General features: G+C 40.2%; 1 protein-coding gene across 2 annotated transcripts in view; it reads left to right on the top strand.

The window, feature by feature from the left end:
• The window catches only part of LOC123277871 (ubiquitin carboxyl-terminal hydrolase 25-like), a 96,037-nt gene that overhangs the window by 65,783 nt on the left and 11,418 nt on the right, over positions 1-18,836 (top strand). The window contains exon 6 of one of the 2 annotated variants that reach the window (XM_070487711.1): positions 21-512. The exons of the other annotated variant lie outside the window; for it this stretch is intronic. Within the exon in view, the coding sequence (XP_070343812.1) occupies positions 21-28 (8 nt within the window). The 3' untranslated portion in view covers positions 29-512. Of the gene's footprint in view, positions 1-20; positions 513-18,836 lie in introns of those variants that run through there. 2 annotated transcript variants of the gene reach the window in all.

Raw genomic sequence — 18,836 nt, 5'->3', positions numbered from 1 at the left:
CTCCCCTTTTCCCTTCAAAGCTTATTAGTCTCCTCAAAAAGCTTCTGACTGACGAGGCGGGACCAAGATGGCGGAGTGAGTGGTCTTCTTTGTCTCTCCCCCATCGAATCTACAACTAATTGGACATTCACCAATTAACAAAGGATATCCAGATAGCATCTCAAGACGCCTAAGAGACTCGTGCTACTATACACAGGAAGGCGGATGGACTTCCTCCCGGGAGGAGGTGGAAATAGGTGAAATCTCTCCGACCCCCGACCCCCAACCCCCGACAGCCTAGTTCCTGCAAGAGGCTCTCTTCCAGCGGACTCCCCCATTGCATCACCACACACCAAGAGCAGAAGTGTGCACTCACCAGCAGAGCGATGGTGGAAACAGGTGACAACAGCCCTACCCAAGCCCCCCGCGATTACACCTAAGCCCAGGGGGAATCCCAAGGGTCCCGCACCCACCAGCAGGGAAGGCATCTTCTCACCATTAGCAGGGAGGCCCCTCCCAGAAACCAGAATAAAAGAAAGCTCCCAGTGAGTGGATTCCCTGGCACAGCACCAGACTGCCTGCTGCTGCTGGGCCCACGGTCTCCGGCACATGGGTCAGTGCAGGGGGCACCTGGGCTTCCCGTGGACGTGCTTGGGGACATGGTTGGAGCTCCAGTGCCTGGCTCTGTGGCCCGGGGGGAGGCTCTGGGGTCCAGCACCTCCCTGGTAGGGAAAGCCTCTGCTCGCCGTTAGCTGGGAGGCTCCACCCAGAATCCAGAACAAAGGGAAGCTCCAGCGGGTGGATTCCCCAGCACGGCACCAAACCGCCAGCGGCTACTGGGCACACGGTCTCCAGCCCTGCACGGATTGGTGCAGGGGGTGCCCGGACTTCCCATGGACGAGCCTGGGGACTGGGTGGAGCTCCAGCACCCAGTTCTGTGGCCCAGGGGGAAGCTCCAGGGTCCTGCACCCACCCCACCCACAGAGAAAGTCTGCTCAACATCAGCAGGGAGGCTCCGCCCAGAATCCAGGACAAAGGGAAGCTCCCGGGGGGCGGATTCCCCAGCACGGCACCAGACCGCCACCTGCTGCTGGGCCCATGGTCTCCAGCACATGGGTCAGTGCAGGCGGTGCCTGGACTTCTCGTGGACATGCTTGGGGACATGGTTGGAGCTCCAGCTCTCAGCTCTGTGGCCCAGGGGGAGGCTCTGGGATCCCACACCCCCCTGGCAGGGAAAGCCTCTGCACACCATTAGCAGGGAGGCGCCACCCAGAAACTAAAACAAAGGGAAGCTCCCGGCAAGCAGATTCCCTGGCATGGCACCAGACGGCCAGCTGCAGCTGGGCCCACGGTCTCCTGCCCTGCATGTGTCAGTGCAGGGGTCATCCGGACTTCCTGTGGACATGCTTGGGGACTGGGTGGAGCTCCAGCACCCGGCTCTGCAGCCCAGGGGGATGCTCAAGGGTCCCGCACCCCCCCAGCAGGGAGGGCCTCTGCTCGCCATTGGCAGGGAGGCCCCGCCCAGCATTCAGAACACCAGGAGCCTCCCTACAGCAGAATTCCCCACAAGGCAGCAGCTTACCAGCCACCACCAGGCCCACAGACTCTGGCCGTGTCCCAGACGAGGCAAGGGGCTCCCAGAGATCCCATGAGAGTGGAGTGGGGCAGAGTAGAGCTCCGGTGAAATGGCTACATAGCCCAGGGGGGAACCCCAGGTTCCTACAGCAGCCTCAGTGAAAGCCTCTGCACAGCACTAGTGGAGAGGTCCCGACTGGCAATTGCAAGGTGGGAAGGTCCTGGGGCAAACGTAGCACAGCTAGGTGAGCTAATGACAGACTGCAGAAGATACCCGTAGCTCTGCTGGGACCTATAGTGGACAAGCGTGATCTGGTGGGCTCTGTCAGGGACAAAGCTGCGAATATAGGTGATCCTGCTCCTGGCTGCTGGGAAAGCCCACAACACCACTGCAGACCACAAGGAGGGAGCGTGTCCAAGTGGGCTGCAACAGTAGGCACCAGCAGCCTGAGGTCCCCTTGCGATTGCCCCCACAACTGACGAGGGACCCCACAGGACCACTGTGACTACGAGGAGGGGTCCAGGTCCAGTCAGTAACAGCTGACAGGGTTCCTGGTTGGTGCAGTCTAAACAGCTGCCCCCACACATACACCAGTCACAACAAGTGGAAGCAGTGACTAAACTCTATCTCTATGCGGAGGCACAAATCCACGCCATCAAGCAGTATGAAAAAATATATTAAATCTCCAGAACAGAAGGAAAATGATAAGCACCCAGAAAACAATCCCAAAGACAATGAAATCTATAACCTAAACAACAATGATTTCAAAACTGCCATTATTAAAAAACTCAACGAGTTAAAAGAGAATTCAGATAGACAACTCAATGAGTTCAGGAGCTATGTCACAAAAGAACTTGACACTATAAAGAAGAACCAATTAGAAATACTGGAGATGAAGAACACAATGGAGGAGATTAAGAAAAATCTGGACTCTCTGAACAGTAGGGTCGATAATATGGAGGACAGAATTAGCAATTTGGAGGATAGGAATATAGAAACGCTGCAGACAGAGGAGGAGAGAGAACTAAGACTAAAAAGAAGTGAAGAAATTCTCTGAGAATTATCCGACTCAATTAAGAGATGCAACATAAGGATCATAGGTATACCAGAGGGAGAAGAGAAGGAGAAGGGGGCAGAAGGCCTGTTCAAAGAAATAATAGCTGAGAACTTTCCAAACTTGGGAAGAGAGATGGACTTCATGTGACAGAAGCCAATAGATCTCCAAACTTTATTAATGCAAGAAGACCAACTCCAAGGCATATAGTAGTGAAACTAGCAAAAGTCAATGACAAAGAGAAAATACTAAGGGCAGCCAGGCAGAAGAAAATAACTTACAAAGGAAAGACCATAAGGCTATCAGCAGATTTCTCAGGAGAGATCTTACAGGCTAGAAGTGATTGGAATGAAATATTCAAAACTCTGAAGGACAAAAACCTGCAGCCAAGAATACTCTACCCAGTGAAAATATCCTTCAAATACGATGGAGAAATAAAACTTTCCCAGATAAACAAAAGTTAAGGGAGTTCATCGCCACAAAACCTCCTCTTCAAGAAATGCTCAGGAAGAACCTCATTCCTAAAAAATCACAAAAAGGAAAGGGGTTACAAAATCCAGAACAAAGGAGATAAGCAGAAGGAGAAGAACACAAAGTAACAGCTCTCCATCAGGACAAAATGCAAAAGAACCAGAAAACAAGTGATAAAATGGCAACAGTAGGCCCCCACGTTTCAATAATCACTCTAAACATGAATGGATTGAACTCTCCAATCAAAAGGCACAGAGTGGCAGGATGGATCAAAGAACAAGATCCAACAATATGCTGCCTCCAGAAAACACCCCTCAACCCCAAAGACAAACACAGACTCAAAGTGAAGGGATGGAAGACAATACTCCAAGCTAACAATGAACAAAAGAAAGCAGGTGTTGCCATACTTATATCAGACAAAGTAGACTTCAAAGCAAAACAGATAAAGAAAGACAAAGAGGGGCAGAATATAATGTTAAAAGGGATGCTCCACCAAGATGACATAACACTTATAAATATATATGCACCTAACACAGGAGCACCAAAATTCGTACAGAAACTATTAACAGAACTAAAAGGAGACATCAACAGCAATACAATAATAGTAGGGGACCTCAACACCCCATTAACACCAATGGACAGATCATCCAGACAGAAAATCAACAAGGAAATTATAGAATTAAATGAAAAATTAGATCAGATGGACCTAATAGATATATATAGGACACTTCATCCAAAAACAGGAGGTTACACATTCTTCTCAAGCGCGCATGGAACATTCTCAAGGATAAACCATATCTTGGGAAACAAAGCAAGCATCAATAAGTTCAAGAGGGTTGAAATAATATCAAGCATCTTTTCTGATCACAATGCTATGAAACTAGAAATCAACTACAAGAATAAAGCTGGGAAAAGGCCAAAAATGTGGAGACTAAACAACATGCTACTGAACAAACAATGGATTATTGAAGAAACTAAAGAAGAAATCAAATATTATCTGGAGACAAATGAAAATGAAAACACACCGTACCAAATTATTCGGGACACAGCAAAGGCAGTCCTAAGAGGGAAATTCATTGGAATACAGGCTCACCTCAATAAGCAAGAAAAATCTTACATAAACAACTTCAAACGACACCTAATGGAACTGGAAAAAGAAGAACAAACAAAGCCCAATGTCAGTACAAGGAGGGAAATAATAAAAATTAGGGCAGAAATAAATGATATTGAAACAAAAGAGACAGTAGAAAGGATCAATGAAACAAAGAGTTGGTTCTTTGAAAAAATTAACAAAATTGACAAACCCTTAGCCAGACTCACTAAAAAAAAAAAAGGAAAAAGTCTCAAATAAACAAAATTAGAAATGAGAGAGGCGAAATCACAACAGATACTGAAGAAATACAAAGGATCATAAGAGAATACCATGAAAAACTATATGCCAACAATATGAACAACCTAGAAGACATGGATAAATTCCTAGACTCATACAACCTCCCCAAACTGAATCAGGAAGAAATGGAGAATCTGAATAGACCTATCACAAGTAAAGAAATAGAAACAGTAATCTAAAACCTCCCCAAAAATAAGAGTCCAGGACCAGACAGCTTCTCTGGAGAATTCTACCAAACGTTCAAAGAAGATTTAATACCTATGCTTCTCAAACTACTCCAGAAAATTGAGGAAGATGGAGCACTCCCTAATACATTCTATGAAGCCAATATCACCCTGATCCCCAAACCTGACAAGGACAAGACAAAGAAGGAAAACTACAGGCCAATATTACTGATGAACATAGATGCAAAAATCCTCAACAAAATTTTGGCAACTTGAATACAGCAATATATCAAAAAGATTATACACCATGATCAAGCGGGATTTATACCAGGGACACGGGGATGGTTCAACATCCGCAAGTCAATCAACGTGATTCACTACATTAACAAAATGAGAAACAAAAACCACATGATCATCTCAATAGACACAGAGAAAGCATTCGACAAGATCCAACATCCATTTATGATAAAAACTCTCAATAAAATAGGTATAGAAGGAAAGTACCTCAACATAATAAAGGCCAAATATGACAAACCCACAGCCAACATCATACTCAACAGACAAAAACTGAAACCCATCCCTCTCAGAACAGGAACAAGACAAGGGTGCCCACTTTCACCACTCCTATTCAACATAGTACTGGAGGTTTTGGCCAGAGCAATTCGGCAGGAAAAGAAATAAAAGGAATCCAAATAGACAATGAAGAAGTAAAACTCTCGCTGTTTGCAGTCGACATGATCTCATATATAGAAAACCCCAAAGAATCCATAGAAAAACTATTAGAAACAATCAACAACTACAGCAAAGTTTCAGGGTATAAAATCAGCATACATAAATCAGTAGCATTTCTATATGCTAACAATGAACTAACAGAAAAAGATCTCAAGAACTCAATCCCATTCATGATCACAACAAAAAGAATAAAATACCTTGGGATAAATTTAACCAAGGAAGTTAAAGATCTATACAACAAAAACTACAAGACCTTCTTGAAAGAAATAGACGATGACATAAAGAGATGGAAATCATTCCATGCACATGGATTGGAAGAATAAACATAGTTAAAATGTCCATACTCCCTAAAGCAATCTACAGATTCAACGCTATCCCAATCAGAATTCCAATGTCATTCTTTATGGAAATTGAACAAAGAATCCTAAAATTCATATGGGGCAACAAAAGACCGGGAATTGCTAAAGCAATCCTGAGAAAGATGAGCAAAGCTGGAGGCATCACAATCCCTGACTTCAAAACATACTACAAAGCTATAGTAATCAAAACAGCATGGTTCTGGTACAAAAACAGATGCACAGATCAATGGAACAGAATTGAAAGCCCAGAAATAAAACCACACATCTATGGACAGCTAAGCTTTGACAAAGGAGCTGAGGGCCTACAATGGAGGAAAGAAAGTCTCTTCAATAAATGGTGCTGGGAAAACTGGACAGCCACATGTAAAAGAATGAAAATCAACCTTTCTTTTTCACCATTTACTAAAATAACCTCAAAATGAATCAAAGACCTAAAGATTAGGCCTGAAACAATAAGTCTTCTAGAAGAGACTATTGGCAGCACGCTCTTTGACATCAGCTTCAAAAGAATCTTTTCGGACACCGTAACACCTCACATGAGGGAAACAATAGAAAGAATAAACAAATGGGACTTCATCAGACTAAAGAACTTCTTCAAGGCAAGGGAAAACAGGATTGAAACAAAAAAACAGCCCACTAATTGGGAAAAAATATTTACAAGTTATTTATCCAACAAAGGGTTAATCTCCATAATATACAAAGAACTCACACAACTCAACAATAAAAAATCAAATAACCCAATTGCAAAATGAGCAGGGTACATGAACAGACATTCTCCAAAGAAGATATACAGATGGCCAATAGACACATGAAAAGATGTTCATCATCACTAATCATCAGGGAAATGCAAATCAAAACTATACTAAGATATCACCTTACACCTGTTAGAATGGCAAAAATATCCAAAACCAAGAGTGACAAATGTTGGAGAGGCTGTGGAGAAAAGGGAACCCTCATACACTGTTGGTGGGAATGCAAACTGGTGCAGCCACTATGGAAAACAGTATAGAGATTCCTCAAAAAGTTAAGAATGGAAATACCTTATGACCCAGCCATCCCACTACTGGGTATCTATCCTAAGAACCTGAAATCAGCAATTCCAAAAGTTCCATGCACCCCTATGTTCATTGCAGCATTATTCACAATAGCCAAGTCATGGAACCAACCTAAGTGCCCAGCAACTGATGATTGGATAAAGAAGATATGGTGTATATATACAATGGAATACTACTCAGCCATAAAAAAGGACAAAGTCGCCCCATTCACAACAACATAGATAGACCTTGAGGGTATTATGTTGAGTGAAATAAGCCAGACAGAGAAAGATGAACTCTGTATGACTCCACTCATAGGTGGTAGTTAACATATGGACAAAGAGAACTGATCGGTGGTTACCAGGGGAATAGGGGTGGGGGGAGGGCACTAGGGATGAAGTGGTGTACCTACAACATGACTAATAATGATGTACAACTGTAATTTCACAAGGTTGTTAACTATCACAACCTTAATAAAAAAACAAAAATAATAAAAATAATAAAAAAATAAATAAAGCTTCTGACTTTCAGTAGACTTGTGATCTAATTGAAACCAGGGTCCAAATCATTAACACACAAGAAGAAAGTTTAACTTCCATATTCTGCTGTATTCTATGCCTTAAACATTTATCAAGCACTTACTAGCCTCAGCACAGTAAAGATTCTATGCTGGAATCAGGCTCCACTATTTATGGTTCTCTGATCTTGGGCCAGTCACTTAACCTCTCTGTGCCTCAGTTTACTCATCTATAAAATGAAGATAATATTGATATTTACCTCAGGGAATTATGGTGATTATAAGAGGCAATGAAAGAATAATATTATTGAAAATAGTAGAGTAGGGAATTCCAGGCCTCCACCCACCCCCCACCAGGAACAATGAATGAGCTGGAAAAAAACTGTCAGATCCAACTTTGGCATAACTCTAGTGTCTAGTCAAAACATAACAACAACCAGGGGAAGGCGTGGAGAAGTATAAGGAAGCTGCCTTGCAGTAAGAGAGTGCTGTGGAGTTTTCAATTGCCTGCCCACCATACCCCACATCCTAGAAGTGTGGCAGCAAGGAAACAGCAACCCCTACTCCTGGTTCAGGTTTCTGGGTCATTAGGGAAAAGCAAATCAAAATCACAATGAGATACCACTTCACACCCACTGCAATGGTTATAATCAAAGATGGAAACTAACAAGTGTTTGCAAGAATTTGGAGACATTATACATTCTTGATTAGAATATAAAATGGTGCAACTGCTGTGGCAAAAAATTTGGTGTTTTTCAAAAAGTTGAATACAAAATTACCACATGACCCAACAATTCTATGCCTAGGTGTATACACAAGAGCAATGAAAACAGATATTTAAAGAAGTACTTGTACACAAATGTTCATAGAACACTATTCACAAAAGCCAAAATGTGGAAAGAGCCCAAATTGTCATCATCTGGTGGTTGAATCAACTAAATTTAGCGTATTTATGCAATTGAATATTATTCATCCATAAAATGAAGTAATGATACGATGTAGACTTAACTTGAAAACATTATGCTAAGTGAAAGAAGCTAGACACAAAAGGTCTCAATGTATAATTCCTTTTATGTGAAATATTCAGAAAAGATAAAGCCAGAGAGAAAGCAGATTAGTGGTTACCTAGGCTTGAAGGAAGTGGGGAATAGACAGTGACTGTTTAATGGTTATGGGGTTCCCTTTTGGGCGGTGAATTATTTTGGAACTAAATAATGGTGGTGGTTGCACAACAATGTGAATATACCAAATTCACTCTATTGCACACTTTTAAATGGTCTATTTTATGTTATGTAAATTTTACTTCAATAAAGAAAAAGAGATGATGTAACAAGCCTAGAACACTGCCTTGCACTAGCATGTGCTCAGTAAATGTTAGCGACTATTACTATGTGCCAGACACTATGGTAGGTGCTGAGAATACTATGGTGGACAGACAAAGAGGGTCCCTGTCCTCAAGGGGTTTAAAATCTGGTGAGGAGAGACAATAAACAAGCAAAGAAGCAAAGAAATAAACATTGCATTAGTGTGAGGAAGAAAATACATGGTAGGGTAATAGAGCAGTAATCTCTTAACTTCTGAATCTACCTCTATTCTAAAAAAGTTTTGGTTTATACACGCACTTATAAATCATCTACATGTGCTGCTTAAGTAACAGGTATTTGGCATATTTTTAAATACATCAAAAAATTTAAAGAATGAGAAATACGAAATAAAATAATTTAAAACTTGTTAATGTTAATGGATTCATATTTTATACTGTCAGGCAAAACACATATTTGGGATGAGATTTATCAGCATCTAAAAGGGACTCTGTGTGTGTTTTTGAATTATTGTATTATTTTCAATCCGGGGATTATGTGTGAGAAACTTTTTGCACCTCTATCCATTTCAAGATGGTTAGTTTAAACTAGATAACATGATGTAATCCACTAAATGAGAGCCACATGAACTGCAGCTCACTACAATACGCCAAAATTTAGCAAAGAAATTAGTTCATCATTAACTTCTCCACAATGTGGAGCTCCCATTTTTCTATCAGAATATCTCAAATACTTTCCAAGCTGTATGACAGTTCTCAGATACCATCAACTAAGGTCTCCAGTGTCAGTCTATAAACTAAACATGGCACTACAGGAGCATTCTAGGAGACTAGGCTATCTGAGAAATCCTCTCAATGCATAGCAAGCAGACTCTGAATAGAGCACATTCGTTGAGTCATTGCTGGTCTCTCAAGTGTAAGGGTAGGCCTCCAAGGAGCCCTCTCCCCACCACTAAAGTTAAAATGTGCATATATTTCATGAATTCAAAACCCTTGATGAAATAGACTACAATGTACATATACAATCTTTTACTAAAATTGACTCAAAAAGAAATAGAAAGCCTTGATAGTCCTAAACCTACTAAAATAATTGAACCAGTAGTCTAAAATATTCTCAGAAAGTGTTCTTTTTTTCTAGTGTGCTAGATGTAAGTCATATCTCACTGTTGTTTTATATTTAATTTTTCATTCCTAATGCATTTATAAATCTCATCATAAAATTGTTGGTTTGGGCAATTTTTAAAGGAAAATAATAATCAATTTCCATAAGAATTATTAATAAATTAAGAATAGAAAGAACTTTCTTAATCTGCAAAACTACGTCTACCCAAAATCTATATAAAACATCATTCTTAATGGGGAAAGTTAAAAACATTCCATTGGCTTATATTTGACATTGTGCTAGAATTCCTACCCAGAGATGTAAAAAAAAAGTGAAGAAAGAAGAAGATACAATATCAACAGCAGTCACCGATGATATGGTTGTTTACTTAAAAACCCAAAAGTGTTTACAGAAAAATTATTAGCAATAATAAGAGTTTAGAAATATGACTGGCTATACAATTAATGATAAAAAATTATTGCATTTCTATATGACACAGTTTAGAAGATGCAATTTTTAGGACACTATTTACAACAGCAACAAAAGCATAAGATTCCTAAGAATAAATTTAATCAAAGAAGTTGGATGCAGAAATTTGTCAACTTGATTTAAAGCATTAAAGAACACTAAAATAAAAGGAGAGTATGGCAGAGAATGTCAAGGACTGTCCATATCCCTGTCCATACCACTTTCTATCCTTCCTTTTTTTCTCCCTATGACTTTCACGTGTTTTCACTGCCAACAACTAACACATGCTGCCCTTGGGCTACTGGAACCCATTTTCCCTATATTAACGGATAGACAAAAGTGGCTGGGAATTTACATCCCAAGCCAACCCTAGAGAAGCCCTTAGCTAATGTCTAAATGATGTGTGAGTATGACAGCTTCACTCCCTTGCTTCAAATAAAAACTCCAGGCACAAATTACACTCTGGAGTTATGCAAAATCAATCTGAAGTGGCCCTTGGCTAGAATTTACCTGAATTTGCATCTTTGTTTAGATTTCTCTTCCTCCCAGTCCTACTTCCTTTACTCCCTTATCATTTCCCAGGAAAGTTTCTTTAATAAGTCACTTAGTCAAAGAATCTTTTCCTTTATATTTTTCAAAGGACTTTATTATCTAGCAGTGTCCTAGCCAAATCAGAGTTACCCATACCCAGGTAGAGAGTTTGGTCTCTGGACCTGTCTTAGGAAGAAGAGATGGCAGAGAGGAAGAGGAATCGGAGGTGGCAGAAAATCCAAGACATATCCCTCATGGACATCTTCACTGGCCCCACTTGGAACCTGTGGGGAATGAGGGGTCAAGGGTGTACAGCAAGGTTGGGGCCAATGTCTCATGGACGTCTTCAGCTCGCCCCAGGCAAGACCCACCATATAAATGTCCACACAGGCCAGCTTCAGCAGGGGTGAACATCACAGAAGAAGTTGATCTCATTGGGCCCACAAAAAGGCAGCTAGATCCTGAGGAGGATCTGCAGGACAGAATGCAGGAAGCCAGTCACACAGGAGGCCCTCAACAGTGGGCCACGCTTCCACCAATCCATGACGCTTGTGTAGTACAGGGACTTACAGATGGTCATTTAGCGGTCATAGGCCATAGCTCTGAGGAGGAAGGCCACCAAAGAAGTGAGCAGAAAAGAGCTGGGTCATGCAGCCATTGAAGGAGATGGTCTTGCACTCCACTGAACTGTCAGTGATCATCTTGGGTGTGGTAGCAGATGGATAGCACATGTAAGCGAAAGACAAGTGGTTGAGGAAGAAACACATGGGAACATTCAGGGTGTTGCTAGAATTGATGATGATGATGACCAGAAGCTTCCCCAGGACAGTGAGCATGTGGAAGAGGGAGAAGATCATGAAGCACACATGCTGTATCTCTCACCTCTAGAAAAGGCCGAAGAACACAAACTCAGTCACCTTGTCCTTAGTGCACATGGATTCTCTGCCATAAACACCGACAAAGTAGTTAGCTCTGCAAGGACACAAGTTACATGACATAAGAAAGTTCCCCAAATCTATGGAGTCATAAAAATTGTATTTAGGTCCCAACTGTGCTATATACTATGAATTATGGCAAATCAATTAACTTTTCAGAACCTCAGTTTCAAAGTTTCAAAAGATAAGCATATCAGTCAATCCTCTGTGGTCCATTTCCCCTGGCTATTCACCATCAATATGATGTTTGTGACATTGTTATGTAATTGTTTATTTACATGTCTTCTCTCCTCACTAAGCTGTGAGTTGCTTGATAGCAAGACTCCTGACCACTTGCGTCAAGGTAATGTTTAATATCTAGCACATAGTATGCATTCACCAAATGTTTGTCGAATAAAGGAATGAATAAATACCTGCCTGGTCTACATCAATATGTGCAAAAATAAACTCGTAATCTTTCACCTAAAACATATTCTTCTGGCAGCCTTCTATCTCAGTTGAGGGCAACTCTGACTTGCTGAATGCCCACGCTAAAAAATCATGGAGTCATCCTTGGTTCCTCTTTGTCTCACATCTCACTTCTAATCAGTTAAGAATTCCTTTTGTCTTTACCTTCACAGTGTAAAGAGAATCTACTCTCACCACCTCTACAGCTTCTACTCCGTTCTGAGCAACAATCATCTGTCCCTTACTTCCTAACTGGTGTCCCTAATTCTCCTCCTACCACATACACTACCCCGGGTCTAATCTCATCACAACAGCTACAGTGCTCCCTGGAAGCCCCGCAGTGGATGCCCACTCCATCCAGAGTAAAATCCAGACCTTTGCCATGATGCATAGGGCCCTACATGATCTGGTCCTCATTGCCTCTCTAACCTCCTCTCCTCCCACTCTTCCCCTTGTTCCCTCCTTTACAAGTACATTGGCCTCCTTAATATTCAGCAAATATATCACACATGCTGCCATCTTGAGATCTGGGAATTGGTTGTGACTTCTACCCAGAACATTCTTCCCCTGGATATCTATTGGCTAGTTCCCTCACCTCCCTGAAGTCTTTGTGCAAATAACACTTTCTCCAGGAAGCTATTTGATCACCTTATTTAAAATTGCAACCTCTCAGCAAGCCCAGCACTCCTTACCCTCCTCTGCTTTTTCTTCTTTCCATAACACATATTGCTTTCAAACATATTATATAATTTATTTATTATATTTACATTTTATTGTTTATCCCACCACTAGAATATGATCTCCATGAGGCAGAGTCCATTGTCTATTTTGTTCTCTAATGTAACAAGTGCCCAAAACATTGACTGGAAGATTGCAGGTGCTCAATCAATATTTGTTGATTGAATGAATGAATGATAGTTATGAGGTCAAAACTAAAGGCAACAGCCTATACATGTATAGGACTTCACAATTGCTCATAATCTTATTTCATTGAGCTAATATTTACTGACACTAATATGTGCCAGATACAGGCTAAGCCCCTTGCTTATATTATCTCAAATCAACTCAACTACCTGTAGAAATGCATTTTATTTTCTCATTTTACATAGGCAGGATCTAAATCTCACAGTCATATTCTCAGTCACACGTTGTCATAACTTATACCCATAACTCCTCCTTTATGCCACAGCTAAATATCGTATGTGGAAAGCATTTTGTTATCTGGAAACTATGAGACTCCTTGCAAATGTCTTCCCTGGAACATGTAATAGTGTCACAACACAGACAGACCAGAGAAAGACCAGGGAAAATAATGAAAGTATGTCGAACGAATGACCATATGAATGAATTAGTGAATGCAGAAACAAATGTCTCAGAGTCTAAGTAACTTTGTGAATAAATTATTACAAGATAAAAATTGCGTTAAATTCAATAAGGATTGTTCACTGCTCTCTAAGTGCCTAGCACCATATCAACTGCCTTTCCCAACAGGGCTGTTGTAAGGATAAAATGAGATTTTCCTTAAAAAGAGAGACATGTTGACATTAGGAAGCTGGGCTGAAGGCCTTCTCTTCCATGTACATTAATCAATGTACGTAGATTAATCAATTACAATTAATCAATGTACATAATCTTGGATAACTGCAGTAAGTTCTACCATGAGTACATCAGCAATAACTTGAGGATGGTGGATGGTGATTAATGATTCATTGTCAAGGGCAGGTTGGTAGAGAGTAGGGACAAAGGAAGTAAAATCCCACAGGACTGTGTTTGAGCATTGTTTTTATCACAACCATTTTGTTATTGTGGTTGCAAAAAAGCAAGGCAAATTACATTTGCTAATAGCAGAACAGTAAAGAGGATCCTCCATCATATTTTATAAGGACTTAGATAAGCTCTAGTCCCTTCATCTCCAGAAGACTTAGGATCCTGGTAAACAGTTACCAGAGGAGGGAGAGGAGGAATAGAAAAGTCTGGGGCATGGACTCACTGAGGTTGGCACAAAGTGTTTACACTCAGAGGGACCAAATTAAGGTGTGCGCGACTGAAAGAACAATAAGCAATGACAATGATAGAGGCGGAAATAATTGTCATCTCCGAGGACATTCTGCCCAGTCTTATTAAGCATCTCTCTCTCCCAGAAATTCCCAGTAGAATATATGTACTTTACAGAAAAATTCTTCTTCTATCTCCTTCTAAAATTCTGAAAATGGTTTGATCAGATGGTTATATTTACCCCCATGATAGAGAAGAGAGATAATGCTGGAAATTGGCAGCCACTTCCTCTAATTGAGGAATACAATTATTGTGAAAACCCCAAAAAAGCCTTTAGTAGCAGGTAAATAACTTAACCATTATTTCATAAAAAAGAAATTATACCATATTTTGTTTTTTTGAGTCTTACAATAAGTATAAAACATGCCCATTGTTTCTCTCTGGTCTTTTTATAACACTTCAAAAAGAACCAACAAGGACATTCTGATGTAAGATCAAATGCCTGCAGGGATTGCACAGTTGATGTTTGGGCTGTCATCTGAAAACTGCTCTGAGAGGCAACGTCACAGACAGCAAGACCTCAGGTGCTGGAGGCAGATTCTGTGGGACTGAATCCCAGCTCTGCCGCTCCCCAGCTGAATCATATTGTGCAACTTACTTGTCCTCTGAGAAACCGTTTTCTCCTATGTAAGATGAAGATAATAATGTATATCACCTAGGATGGCCACTGTGAAATAATGTAAAGGTATTTATCACAGTGCCTGGCACTTAGTAGGTGCTCAGTAAATATCAAGCCTTGTTAGATCTCAGCGGCTGCACATCAGACTCAGGTGGAAGGTTGGTTTACAAGGGCAATGCCATAGGATTTATTTCCAAGGTTATTTTTCATTTCTATTCATTTCAAAACACTTTTGTTAAACTTCAAGTACAAAGAATCATAAAACTTGGGATAACTAATGGGCAAGGTGGTCAGCCACTTGCTCATAAAGCCAATCTCTCTACGGATAAAGGGGCAACAACAAGTTTGGGTGGTCCAAGTCAAGATTTATGCCTCCTTCCCTTCCATTCAAGGGATTCTATTCTGCACTAGACTCTCCCAGAGAAACTCATCATCATCATCACCACCATCATCATCATCATTTGTATTTTACTTTTGTGATTCGTATTATAAAATAATATATGCCTTATGTTATTTAATACTGAAAACATTCCTATTATGCACTTAACTACCCTTATCCCCATTTTGCAGATAAGGAAAGGGAAACTCAGAGAGATACAGTGATTTGCTCAAGTTCATAATACTGATTAGAGAAAATATAATGAGGACATAGAAATCATTAATATTAAGGTGAATTTCTTTCAGTTGTTTCCTTTTAATTATGCAAACATATCTTACAAATTTTGAATGATATGTACACAGTTTTTTATTCAGCCTTTTTCCCTTAACACTGTAGACTGGGAGATGGGCAATTCTTTCTCCCCAAGTGGTCAGGCAGTTTCAGACTGGGCCAAGTCCTGGTTGGACACGCTACATTTTCTGAAGCATGGTTTCACTCACATTGAGGAAGTTCTTGCCCTGACTCTCTGGATTTGAACTTTAGAAGAAGGCTTGGCTCTGCTTCCCCTTCTCAGAATGGAGGTCAGTTCATAAAGTCTGCCACTCCATAACCAAGCCACAGAAGACCTAGCTACGACCAAACAAGAAAGAATCGTAAGCAAGCATATGAGTGGTTTTTAAAATTTTTAAGGGCATGATTACCTTTTGTCAACATAAATTTTATATAAAACAGATGTTTTAAAAAAGAGATAATTTTAAAAATTGAAATCCCACACGTGCCTGTTTGGCTACCTCCTATCCTCTCCCGCTGTGCTCCTGTTCCAGTCCCTGAGGCACCTGCAGAATTCTGGGCTCTGAATCATAGTTCACAAACAACTGGTATACAAAAAACATCAAGGTCTTTGGAAAGTCCTTGACCTGCAGTTTCCTCAACTGCAAAGTGAGCATTGTCCCACCTACAGGGCGGCACTCTCCTTACATGTAATTTTAGGAAATTTATTGAGGGGTGCTCAATTCATATTAATCTTTTGACTCTTATTTCCCATTTTTTGATTTCCATGGTATTCTCAAGAATGCTGCCTTTTTCAGCATTATTTCCCTAGGAAAAAAACTCTTCTTGGCCAACACATTGAGTTTTGATCCCATGCATTAGGTAGTTCTCACAGCTCAATGATCAGGGTTGGGCTCCATGAGAAAAGGAGCCAGAACTGACAGAAACATCATATCATCCTGCTTTCGTACTCTCCACTTTCAGATCTGGCATCACAGACACTGGTTTTCTGTGTACCCAGGAATACCCATAAAGGAATTCATGCTATGTTTTTTAAGAAACACTTAATTATACTGAAGTCATTACAGAGGGAATTACCTGACAATAAGGAGATTATCAGCCCTCAGATTTGGAATTCAGAGACTTAGATGTACTTATGTTCAGTGATCTTTAAAGGGAACAGAGGAATGGGCAGAGAGATCAAGGACTTAGAAATCAGACAAATTGAGTGTGAACTCAGGCTCTGTGAGTTACTAACTGTGTGACCGTGATCAAGACAATGACCTCCCAAAGCTTCTGTCTCTTCATCTGTTAAACAGGAACTCATACCCACCTCACCAAATTGTTTTAGAATCAAATGAGATAAAAATATATGAAATATCTTGGTTAATTGTAAAGTATACACACAGACACACATGTTCCTTCCTTGTATATAAATATTATGCCCATAAACAGTATCGGGAGTGATTATTGGTTTGTCTTAGGTGGTGTAACATTGGTATATAATTTGGGTAATTGAGATGAAAATAGAGACATAAAAACCACTGTTCGCTTACAATCTGAAGTACTAATGACTTCCAGAAATTTAATTGACCAAATATTTGAGTTTCATTGTATGTCATTAAGAGTAAGATACAACGATGAGTAAGATTCAAGCCATATTCTCAAGAAAGTGACAACTGAAGGTGAGTGATAAACACTGAAATGGAGGTAAAAAAAAAGTCTTTGAAGGACCCCAGCTGAATGCTGTGGGAAGTCAAAGAAGGGAAAAGACATATGTGTTTCAATATATGTTCACGCAGAATCTGAATGAGCAGATGTCCAAAAAGAATCTGCAAACGTTTTGTGATTGCTTCTGGTATTGCTTTTTTAATTGCTCATGGACTGATGACCTTTTATGAAAGGTGTCAGGAGCCAGAGGAAATCACCAGTACCCAAATGGAAGAATTATCAAGGCACGTAATTAACCTGGATCAAATTGAGGTTTTAGCAGAGGAGAAACCAACAGATACCACCTCAGTATAATCTTACATTAAGCCCAAATATCTTTGGACCTTTGAGCCTTTTTAAAATCTCTTAAAAATTTTTAAATAGAAAAATTTCTGGCTTCAAAAATGTTAAATAAAAAATAGATAAAAACAGGTGAAACAAATAGAATGTGTTTGGTAATATTGTAGATTTAGATGCAATTATATCAGTTATTACATCCAATGAAAAAGGAATGAGCTCTCTAATTAATAAACCAAAATGCTATAAAAGAAATCCAAACATATGCTATTAACAAAAAACACAAGGATACGTAAAAGTTGAAGGTTAAAAAATACAAAAGGTGTACCATCCAAACTCAGAGACAACTCATGAAGTAATAAAAATCAGATGAAATATATTTAAAGCAAAAAATTACTATAAATGGGACATTTCATAATGAAATAGGTTTAATTCACCACTAGATGTGATAATGCTATTATGGCTAAATTTAAAAAGAGCCATTATCTTTTACAGATGTATTCGGAAACATTTACAAAAGAAATTACATGATGTTGGAGATTTTCTTTAAAACGATATGGGAGGCAAGGGGTGGTGCGAACAGATACATAAGTGAAACAAGCTTTGCCATGAGTTGATAACTGTTGAATGTGGATGATGGATACAAAGAATTCATTACACTATATTATCTACTGTGATATATGTTTAAATTTTCCACAATAAGATTACAAAAGCAATCCAACAAGCATTATCACCTGAATCCTTTCAAGTAAGGCTCTCTTTGGTCCATGAGCCCAATTGGGGATGATGTTGCCTGATCTAACTAGAAGATTGGCATCTGAAGAAAGTCATTGCGTCTGGTTTGGAATGGCTCTTTTAATGACAGGTGCTCATTACAATGCCAAAGGTCAGAGTGGAGACTCAAGTGAGTTTACTGTATGGAATTGTGTGCTTATTTGCATGGAAATGTATATATGTGCAGCAAAAATAATAGTATGTCGAATCAGTAGCTTTCATACTTACAGAACACGATCAGTTCCCTATCATACATAGACAGATCAAATTTAGCATAAAATGTATATGACTTACATACAAAAACTTTGAGACTGACATAAGCAACCTAGCGGAATAAGTTGTCCACCTTTCATATCCTTTGTCAACAACAATAATTTGACATCTTTCCACAGACAAAATTACCTTTGCAGGAGATGTGGGATCCAGGTAGGAGAGTGTGAAATCCCAGTGCAGTCCAAGAAGGAGAACAGTCATTTTAAGAAGACAGGCCTGCACCTGGGCAGCTGACTCACTGACTGTGGTCCTGGCTACAGAACTGGAAACAGCTCCATATCCCAAAGGTCTTGGCTACAGCCCATTTGGCTTCAGTTTGGTCACTAGCACTACACATCAGGGGACCTTGGAGGAATCTCACCCACATATGCATCATGCA

This window comes from Equus asinus, chromosome 17 (genome assembly GCF_041296235.1).
Source record: "Equus asinus isolate D_3611 breed Donkey chromosome 17, EquAss-T2T_v2, whole genome shotgun sequence".
Taxonomy (NCBI): Eukaryota; Metazoa; Chordata; class Mammalia; order Perissodactyla; family Equidae; genus Equus; species Equus asinus.
This window is presented reverse-complemented; position numbering and strand designations above follow the sequence as displayed.